Consider the following 10,980-nt stretch of genomic DNA (forward strand, 5'->3'; position numbering starts at 1 on the left):
AAAACCTCATGTGTAAAAGTTAATGACAGCCTTGTCTTCGTCTCTTTATTCAGTTTACCATGACTTACATATCACTCCTACTGATGAATGTAAAATAGTCATTGAGAGACTGTGCATGTTAATTGTGGTTTTAGACAGTGGGATGAAGTAAAGTAATTTGTGGCAAATAGATAACATGCCATGTCCTAGTATTGCCAGATACAAGATGCATAGGATTTAACTGCTCGTCCTTGTCTGTTGCTGGAGGTGAGTCCCAGACTGCTGTAGCATGTCCATGTAAGGTCTGACGTTGTCACTAGAAAAGATGAAATAAATTGCTTTTAGAAAATAAGTCTACAAAATTACTTAAATATCCTGTCAGCAACTTTGGTCTTCATGTTTGCCGTCTTTTGCAAATATTTGCCTTTGCAAATATGGTCCCTGAACCAGATTTCTGCATATGCTGTATAGGCCTGCTTTCCTTGGCTGCCTCTGAAATATGAACAATGAGGTCAAAAATTGTTTTTTTTGTTATTCACAAAACTTTTCAGAACTCTAGTTTTTTTTGTTTGTTTGTTTTCTGTATGCCTTTATACAAGTTCTAGATTTTAATTTCTACCATGCTAGCATTTTGAAGTCTATTTCAGCCTAGTAGTTAATCAGCCTCTCTTTGAAATCATAAATGTGTGTCTTTGGGAGTGCCCACAAATGTGTTTCTGTAAACTAGCTATAATCCTGTCATACGACAATCATAAGGATTATCATTCTGGGGGAAGAATTCATCTTGGAGTATGCCTGACAGCTGTCAGAATCACAGCCTTCAGACACGGATTGGGTGATTTATAATTAGAGGCAGTTAGGCATTTTTCTGATGGAAAAGACAGGTTTGGGGGGTTTGTTCTGTTTTGCATTGCTACACACACACACACACATGAAAAACCAAGTAAAGTGACTTCAGGTAATTTCACATTTGTGATAAGACAGAAGTGACTGCTGGCAGACAAGCACACTGCTGCCCGTATCAGTTCTGGAAATTGAGAGAATATCCTGATGCTTCCATTCAGCTGCCCAGGGATGCTAGTTGAAAGATTGACAGGAAAACTGTCACTTTGGGCTATTTTTTGCACTTTGCTTCTGCTCCACCTTTCAGGTGGAAGAGTTCTAGAAAGGTAATTTTGAGGATCTCCTAATCAATTTCTTATCTAATAAAAAAAACAGTTTGAAGAGAGAAAAATAAAAAAAGGCACAGTTCAAAATAAAGCTTTCTTTCTGAAAGTGAGCAAAAAAATATTTTTAAAATATATTCAATACAAAGTGCATTAAGAGAAAGATTTACCCATTTTCCTATTGTTGGTTACAGTCAGACTAATCAGATCACTGTGTGGCAACTACTTCAAGCACTGAAACCCACTCCTGGCCTTTTCTTAGTGAACTGTCTTTCTATGAGAAGCGTTTCACAGGAATAACACATGTATTCTGCATTATGCTTACCAAACTGAGTCATTTAGCAATTGTTCCCTAAATTTGACAAAACTGTGTCCCAAGAATGTGAATGTTTTAGCATAGTCCTAACAATTCCTCTATGATCATTTGAGGCACTTTATTTCATGTGGTTATATGCTGATTTATAAATACTGGTTTTGCCAAATGCTACATCTCATTCTGTTTTGTTCAGCTGAGCTTTTATTCTGAATTGAATATAGTTTTGTTACCAAAATAAATGTGTATCTTTGTTGTTTTTTCCTTCTAATTTTCTACTCATTAATTGCTTTTCATCTCCACTGTAAATCAGCTATGATATATTGTCACAGTTCAGCTATTGTGAACTTTTAAAAAGACGTACTTTCTTTAAGACTTCAATGAATTTCTCCAGTGTAAATAATAATAATAATCTTAAAACAATTAAATGACCGTTTTTAAATAACTATAAAACTGAAATGACAAAACAAATCTTTAATTTTCAGGATGTCTCTTATAATCCCATTAGTTAATGTGTACAACTATGTTGCTAACATCCAAATGCCAGCAGTCCTGTATTGCACAGTTTTCCTTACCAAGGTACACATATGCATTATGAGCCTATGAAATACTCTACTGAGAAACCTCATCGTACCTGGTAATCAACGGATCAAAGGCAAAAGATTTCAGGTCCATGTAGTACTTCGCTGTATCTCTCAAAGCTGTCCATGATTCACTAACCTAGAGTAGATCAAAACAGAAAAAGAGTATTCTTAGCTTTGATACTGATTAGAGTGTGACTATTGAGCAACCTTGCCTGCACTGATAAATCAGACAGACTTCTATCCTTCCCCAAAGGTTTCCCTGTTACGTGCCAGTCCAAGACCTGCACTTTGGATTTTGTTGTTATTTGTTTTTGTTGTTTCTAATAGGTGCTGCAAGACAGTGGAAGAAATACCTGTTCAATCACAGCATATCCCCATGTATTTTGGCTGCTGCTTGCGTCCCAGTAGTTTTCAGAATATGGTAAGTGTCTTTTAAGTCGTATAAACTGATTTGCTGATTCTTCTGTCAGAAATGGTATTCCAAGGACACCTGAAATGGAAGCTGAACAATACTTGTAAAATTAGGAAAAAAAAAAAATTAGAATGTGCACTTAAAAATACATAAGTTATATAGACGGAACACTTCTTTGGAATCATACATTATTAAAAAGAAATCAAAGGTGGCCCTACCTTAGATCTTCAGAAATAATTTAAAGCTTAAAGAAATATACACTTAATAAAGCTGCTCCTATAAATCATTATCTTGCTGTAAATCCAAAGCGGTTAAATTGGCAATCAAATTAAGGTACTACTTTAATTTTAATACTAGATTTGGTTAAAGGAAACATTTGGACTGGAATTGCACTCGTTCTGGGTGTGCTGAGAAATCTAAAATTAAAAAAGGCAACTAAGCCTACCTATGAATTTAAATACACCTCTTAAACCTCCTGGTTTAGATACATTTATTCTCATTAGTAGCAGCATAGAAAATGCTTGTAAAGTATTGTTCGGGCAAAGGATATTGCATTCTAATATTGTTATAACAGGCTTTTATAACATGTTATAACATGCTTTTGAGATCATCCCAGATGCAGAACTTCTTGAAGATCTTAAAATGACAACTCTGCCTAACAGAGAGAGGCTGAATTCCTCGTTAACTTCATATGAAAGGTCCTGATATAGCACAAAGCTTTTCTTCTAGTCTTCCATGTTTGAGACTTAAATTCATTTGGGGCTAACGTGCTCTGAAATAACGCTTCAGTCTGAAATATGTGATTGTTAAAAAGCTCCTGATGTAGTCTGAACTCAGATAAGTCAGCCAAATTGAGGCCAGGGTCAGTAAACACCTGTGCTCTGATTTATTTGAGTGGGTTGAAATGGACACTTGAGGATGCCCTGCACATACTTGGTACTCATGGGGCAATAATGTGAACTCTAATGTATTGTATCTTACAATGGGAGCTCTGTAGGGCAAACTGATGCCTCACTGACCACTCTCCTGTGCTTTTTTATTCATGCTGTTTTCAGTTTTTTCCACTAGAAACTTAAGCATGGGCGTTTGTGCGCAGTGCTCAGCAGAATCAGGTCCTTTGCTAGCATGCCCGACCATCTGCAATATGGTCACTTCTCAGTTTTCCAAACAGGAAAAATGTATACTGAATGCATATACGTAGCAGACTTGTGAGGCAGGATATTTGTTGTCTCTTTTCATAGCTAAGAAATGCTTGAAAAAAAAAGGTGAGAAAATGTTGATTATACAGTAATAACAACAAAAAGTGGAAGTGGTTATCTCTTCACTCTGAAACAGTTCTCTAGAAAACTTACATATAGGAAGCAATGAATGTCCCTATAGTTCTTTTCTGCTTCAGTTTCTTCAGGTTCCAAGTTACTATAATCAGAAACTGGAGGCAGAAACTTGTGGGAGGGGGTTTCCAAGGAACACTCACCTTAGGAAGGTGAACAGCCACTGGCTAACCATAGTTCAGACCCTTAAATGTGACCCTTTCTGGTGTGGAGACTTCTTGTACAAGCTGCTCTCTCCCTTAGGAAACTAAGCAATAGCCGTTTAGGTACTTCAGAAAACAAATACAATTTTGGCCTGGAGAAGAAAAACTATATTGCTTGCGCTTATCCATTAAACTGCTACAGTTCTTGTCCAGAACTGTGCAAGATAAAACTAAGCTCATGCCAAATTTCATTACATCTCTGGCAATTTACTATTATCCAGTAGAAAATCTATGAGCTGTTAACTTCCCTTTAGTGAATTTGGTGTGTGTTGTGATATTAAATATTTTGTAAAGTCATGATTACGTTTCTGGACTGAGAAAACTGAACTGAGATCAGAAATTGGCTCAGTAACAGGCTTCACTTTTGTTTAAATGCATATATATCTAGTAGAGGCCATTAAACATTGAATTTTATCACCGATGTGTGCTTTGGCCTTCTGGCTTCATGGTGAGCTACAATAAAGATTATTAGGCAGCTCTTTCTGTGTTCCCCCCTCCCACTGCCAACATCTTCACAGAGTGAGCTTGTAGCAGTACTGGTGGGACAATAAGGTATTCTCTTGGCTCCTGTGGTGCAGAGTGCTGTTTTTTAAGGGTATTAACTTTCAGTTTTTGACATAGTCTCCTCTGACTGCACCTATATCCAATGAGAAATTCTATCCCTAACTTTACCCAATGTTAACTTTGATTAAAGGGCACCTGTCTGCCCCAAAGGGGGGCAGGGTGTCAGCTCTGCCTTTAGCATCTTTTATGCTAAATTCACCCCCAGGTTTTGTTCTTTTCTATATGCTGTAAAAGCCATAACAAAAAATAATTACTATGCTATTTGAAATATTTCCACCTCTCACCTTCTGCAGCTGGATCAGTCTTTGCAAGGCTTGTCCCTAGCTGCTGGGGCACTCTGAAGATACATGAGTAACATGGAAGATAATCAGGTAAGTGATTTTACTTTGTTGTTGTTGTTGTTCTTTTCTTCCCCCAATTATTTTACTTTACATTCACACTAATCCTTCAGGCTTACCTCATTCTCCCGTCATCTTACTGTGAGGATCATTATATGGCTCTGAATGGGGCAAGCTTGCCTGAACAGGGCAAACTTCATTTACCTGCCGAACAACTCTGGTTGAACATTTCCTATTGAAACTGGAAAGAGCCTTACTGGTCTCAGGCATATCACTGGAACTACTCAGACAGAAAGAAGGGGCTGCATGTTTGCTTGTGCTTTGGCAGAGCTCAGATAACGCAGTCTGAAAGCTTTAACATAGACCTGGGAGTATCAGACTAGATGTCTCTATTCAAGTAGCCTCTTTAAATACAGTGTTTAGTCTTCAGCAAACAACCTCTGTGTTGCCTCTGTTTAAGTTTCTCAGACAGGGTGTAAATTTCCCATTTTGAATGCCTAAGTAGAAGTTCATGGAATTTGTTGCTCAGGTAGATGTTTCAGAAACAGAGTGTTCCTGGAGGACTTTAGGCTGCATGTGCAGCTCTTTGTCAAAAGCTGGGAGAACAGAGGTGCAGAGCACCTAGGCATGAGACTAAAAGGAGGTAGGATCAGGTGGGTAGATAAGAGTTAAAGAAATTGCTCACAACACATAAAATTGAGCTGAAAAGGAAGAATTTGAAATTGTAGTGAAACAATTTTCACTGTTCAGAGTGGTCATGCAAAATCTACATTAATGTTTCCATTCAATGCTGTTTTCCCTTTTTTCTCTTAGATAAATGTTATTTGAAAAGCACATTTAGGGATTAATGGCCCAAAGGGGAAAACAAACAATGTATGCAGACACAAACTATTGCAAGAGCTGCAACTGTACCAGCTAGAGTGGTTCTTTCATCATCTCTAGATTCACTCAGCATTCTTGTATGAAAAGCTAATTATAGAAAAATTGGCTGTTTTTCTCAAGCAGATGTGAAGCATGTATTTACTGCCTTCAGCAGGTAGTATTGTCTGCCTTGTACACCTAAACAGATTGTCCGGTAGGAAAACTATTAGTAATCATTATTGCTATGATGCTTTCCAAGCATCTTATTTAATATTAGGAAGAACTGATATGACACCAGTAAACTTCAGAAGAAACAGTGGTAGACTCTTGTCATCTTTGTCAAAATAGCAACTTAATCCAGTATTGAACATCAAAAACATTGACTAAGGAAGAGGCATATCAAATAGGTTTGAATGCCAATCTAATAAAAATAATAATTTAAAAGTGTTATAGTATAACAAGCAAAATCAACCTACATACATCCTAAATTATTGTGTATTAAAATCTCTTCATACTAGACTCAATCAGAAGCTTAACTCTATTGTGCAAGGACAGATTTTCAGAAGGAATGTTTAGCTGGGTGCAGCTACTAAATCTTCCGAGGAAGAGCTCTTTTTCAATCATCTGAATGCATGATGATACACTTCACATGGAGAGAAATGTGAGCGTGGGATTAAATTTTGACACCTTTGCCTCTTTAGGCACCCTTGTAATTGATATGTTTTTTTTCTTTTTTGAAAGCTGAGCAGTAGGAGACAGTGTGCTTAACAGTCTTTGGGGAGAGCAGGCAAACCACCATTTACATGTCTAACGGTAGAGCTAAATAATCAGAAGACAAACCTTTAAAATTGCTTTAAGATAGGATATGCCTGTCTCCTTCCATGCTCCCCCCCCCCCCCCCCCCCGGAGCCTTTTTATCCAAATCAGTAGCAGTATGTAAGTAGTGAGGAGTAATGTCAAGGCTTGGGACCACAGTTTATTCCTGGTGTGCATCTAGCACAGGGAAAAGTGGCTTATGTCTGATTTGCTGTGATATTTACAAAAACAAAAAAATTAAAAAAAAAAAATGGTAATTACTTAGCAACACTTCAGTTGCTCTCTGTGAACATTGTCATATAAACTGGAGCGGTTTGTCTCTCTCCCTGGTTTTTGAAGACTATTCCAAGTTTCTGACAATGTGAAAACCCATTGCTGAAGTTATTTATATCAGTGGAATTTAAATGTCAAAAGTTGGCAATTGCTCTGATTCCCTTCCTTTTAGGCTAATGATTCTTATTATTAGCTTTGATGATTGCCTGGTCAAAATGTCATCTCACAGGGGTAAGGCTGCCAGTGTTATCAGCACTTAAACCCAGCACTGGGGCAGAGCTAAACTTCAGCCTTGGACACTTCAACCTTGCTGAGGCTGCTGATGCTGACGTGTTGGGAACTTTGAAAAGGTAAATCTAATGTTGCAGCTCAAGTATGTTTCTTAAAGCTAGGAATGAAGCAGAATGGACCTCCAAGCTTGTGGTGTCTAACTTTCTAAATCCCAAAAAGATTCTTGAAGCCAGACTCCAGGACTTGGTCTTGGGTTGTTGTGTTTTGGCTTGGCTTTTTGATTTGTGACTTCCTTTTTTATTTTTTATTTTTTTTTAGATAAATTTCCAGTTACATCTAAAAAATAAGCTGTAAAATATCTTGGAAATGTTAAATAAGAATATTATTTCATTTTCAGTCTTTTTTTTTTTTTCTGCAACACTTAAGGATTCAGCATACCTTAATGCAACAGTCTAAGCACTGAAAGAGAAGTGTGGAAGTAGCTGGCTTTGTTTTCACTCAAGTACTTCTCTGGGTTGTGTGGCACTGCTTGGAAATCAAGATGTGTTTGTCTGTCAGTTCTTCACATACATGGGTGAGTGGCTGCAGAGGTAGGTTTTTGGATTCTGCAGGCCACCTTTGGGCCACGTGTTGCCTTTTCACTGTTGAGAAGCACAGTTAAACTAAAATTGAACTCTTGCATGTTGCTTTTGCAAATGATGAAAAAGAAGTGTGTTTTCACATGGGGTATGTATCCTGAAGAACTTAAAAACTAGGTTGATTTTCTAATACCTGTCAACTACAACATTTTGAAGTCATTGATTGTTAATTGCTTGAACATTGTGCATATCCCCCTAGTCTTTGAAATTTTGGTCTCATCTGTTTATTTTTAAAGTACAGTAGTGTTTATTCCTCAACAGTTCTTAATTTTACAACACGGGACATGAACTCTCTGGTTCAGAAGATGAGAACTCAGTCATTAGTAGTCATTACAAATACCTCATTCCTCATCAGCAAAGGCAGACAAGTTACACAATACAGAATTGTGTGTTGAATTATGAATTATGTGTTGATGTGATGCCAGGGGTCAGAAAAAATGTCAGGTATGAGTAAAATAATGGGAATTTGGCAAAATTCCTGGATAATCCCAAGGAAGGAATTACTTCCCCTGCAACAAAGGATTAAAAACACATGGTGTTGCTTAGCGGGTCTTGGTGAAAATTCCTTCCTAAATCCACATGTGGCCATCAGTTTAAGCTCAAGTGAATGGGCTGAAAGAGAGAGGCTCTTTCCACCTTCTTCCCTTCCTGCAGATCGTCATCGCAACTGAACATTAGAGATATACAAGGAGGAAGAGAGCTTGGCCCAGAAGTGAGAGCACACCTGAAGGTGCTCCCAAATCACAAAACACCTTTTTTTTTATTATTATTAATTTGTGATTGAGTATTGGCTAAATCTGTCTACATCTTTTTGCCTTAGATCTTGTCTTGATAGAGCACTCATATCTAAAAAATAGTTCTAATGCATGCATTGATGGACATCTTTCCATGATGCAGGCAATCACCCAAGAAGTCTATAGTCACTTAGTGCCTCCCTGCTTTGCTTTAATTTACTGAGGTATAAATAAGTTTCACTGTTCATTGACTGTAGCAGTCTGTGCTTCTTGAATAAGAGTGTTCTTTCAGCTTTGCTGATGCTACTGCCCTGCCCCATCCATTTTTGCACTGCTCCAGGTTTTACAGACTAATTTTAGGTGCCCTGGTTTCAGTTTCAGGGTGTTGTAAAGGCCCAACAATCAAAAAAAAAAAAAAAAAAAAACTTTTTATAAAAAAAATAAAAAATAAAAAAAGTCCCCTTAAGCAATTTCAAATCAGACAACCAGAAATCACTCATGAAATAGATCATTGTCAGTCCTCAAAAAGTGCGTGTGAAGTCCGTGTTTCTTGCAAGCAATAAATGATGAGAGTAGAACAATGTCTGAGGAAAATTCCAGGAGATGGAGGAGGGGAAGGAAAAAAAAATAACATTAAGCTACTGTTAATATTTTAACAACCAAGGAAACATTCTTTTAAGAATTTCTTTCAGTCAGGAATGTGTCCTCACTCCTAACACCTGAGAGGTTAATCTGCAAGAGATTCAAAAGTAATCACAAGGAGCAGAACCAAGATGATTTCACAGACTTGGCTATGCAGCTTTGTGCTCGCCTACTCTCCCATATGTCCCGCTGCAGTGATTTCCAGTTAATTCTCTTCTATCCATGCTGTTCCAGCGGTACCATGATTTCTTTTTGCCAGTTGACTATTTAACACACCAGAAGGGAATGACATGAGACAGGATGCCAGGTGCTTACCTGTAAACAGCAGGGAAGACACCAAAACATGGAACATTTTCAGAGACATCGCAAATCATCCAGAAAGTTTCCTTTATAAGACAGAGGCAGTCATACAGCTTTATACTTTGTTATCTTTAAGTTTATAAATCATTGACTGGATACCTGTGAACCGCTGGTGCATGTGGAGGGCAGGGTACAGTGCTTAGTTCAGATTTGTGTTGTATGCCTCTGTACACTTTGGACTTTGCTAGCAGAGTTTCTAATGAGCCATAATGGCTCATTATTGTGTGGGTGCATTAACTTCTGCATACGCTTTGTAATGTGAAATAGTGCATTGGGTTTGTTCCGTGTTCAGTGAACATGGCAGGTGTCTGAGTGTCAGTCTTCTGCATGATTGTGTTCCCCTTATTGCAGTAGTGGATGTGATCATTTTATTGTCTGATGTATGTGGGAAATGGTGTTTGAATCAACCTGCTCTGAGAGCAGTGCCCAAGCATACAGTATGTTTTAGCTATGTAATGCATGGATTGAGAATAAAAACCTGTGAAAAAACTGACTGAGAAAGCACTAGAACAGGGAAGAACAAGGAGGTAGGCTCCTCACTTGAACTAGACATAGATCACAGGGTCTCCTGTTGCTGCCTTCTGGTGCTGGGAAACTGAAGAGTGTGGGACACCATGAGTTCATGCTGCCTTACTTCCCCCTCCCTCCCACCCTCCCCCCCCCCCCCCCTAAATTTTGCCTTTTTCTGTACAATTCTGTCAATAACAGTTGTCTTACTGCTGACCAATTTATCTTCATAAGTTCACCTACACTGATGACGACAGACCAGGGAAAGCTGAGCTTTATCACGTGTTGAGATAAGATGAGATGAACTGCAGTTCACCCCTACAGGTATGCACGAAGGTCTTTACGTCAGGCAATTGGACCTTGCTGATGTTACAGGTCCAGGGCCAGACTCCACGGTGATGAGCAGCAGTATTTCATCCTTATGTACATGATAGGAATCATGCAGTCTAGACAATGGATGGAGCAAAGGTTTGTTGGGAAACAAAATGGCGTTTAGCTATGCTTTTAGGCTTATTATTCCTGTCTTTACACAAGCATGGGCAAAAGGGGAGGGTACTGAACAGCAGGCCGAACAATGGAAACATTAACTGCAATAGGGCACTTCACAGCTTTATTGTTATTTTAGTACTGTTTTTAGACAATAAATACAATTAAGAAGAACCAACAAACAATTCTGAATAGAGGCCAGGTGTCCTGCACCCTGGAGCCACATTAACAACAACTGTTAACTATCCAAATTCAGGATATTTGAATATCCTGCCTTCTCCATCTCTGAACTACTAAACTAAATGTTAGATGTCAGCTGTTTTGTGGACTAGCATTAAAGGTGGAAAGAAGGAGACAGTGGGTGACACAGGTGTCTGTGACAGAAGTCCTCAACTATAGATTCCCAAGAAATACATGCTAGAGGAGTATACTGTGGTTACCCTTTAACTCAGACTTTTCTGGGCTATGTTTTCCATCCTGTTTCATACTTCTGTCTTACATAGACCTGCCTTTCTAATGCAGGCTGCTTCCAAAAGTTGTTT

The 10,980-nt window shown here is 38.3% G+C and overlaps 1 protein-coding gene across 1 annotated transcript; it reads right to left on the reverse strand.

The window, feature by feature from the left end:
- Nucleotides 1–216: 216 nt before the first annotated feature.
- On the reverse strand, nt 217–9,449 carry LOC311213600 (uncharacterized protein C3orf85; the record flags this gene model as incomplete). Its single annotated transcript, XM_084293699.1, has 4 exons — nt 217–295; nt 2,093–2,178; nt 2,396–2,544; nt 9,401–9,449. The coding sequence occupies 4 exons, from the start codon at nt 9,447–9,449 to the stop codon at nt 217–219; spliced, it is 363 nt and encodes a 120-aa protein (XP_084149825.1).
- Nucleotides 9,450–10,980: the final 1,531 nt, after the last annotated feature.

Source organism: Netta rufina (genome assembly GCF_964035555.1).
Source record: "Netta rufina genome assembly, chromosome: 1".
NCBI lineage: Eukaryota > Metazoa > Chordata > Aves > Anseriformes > Anatidae > Netta > Netta rufina.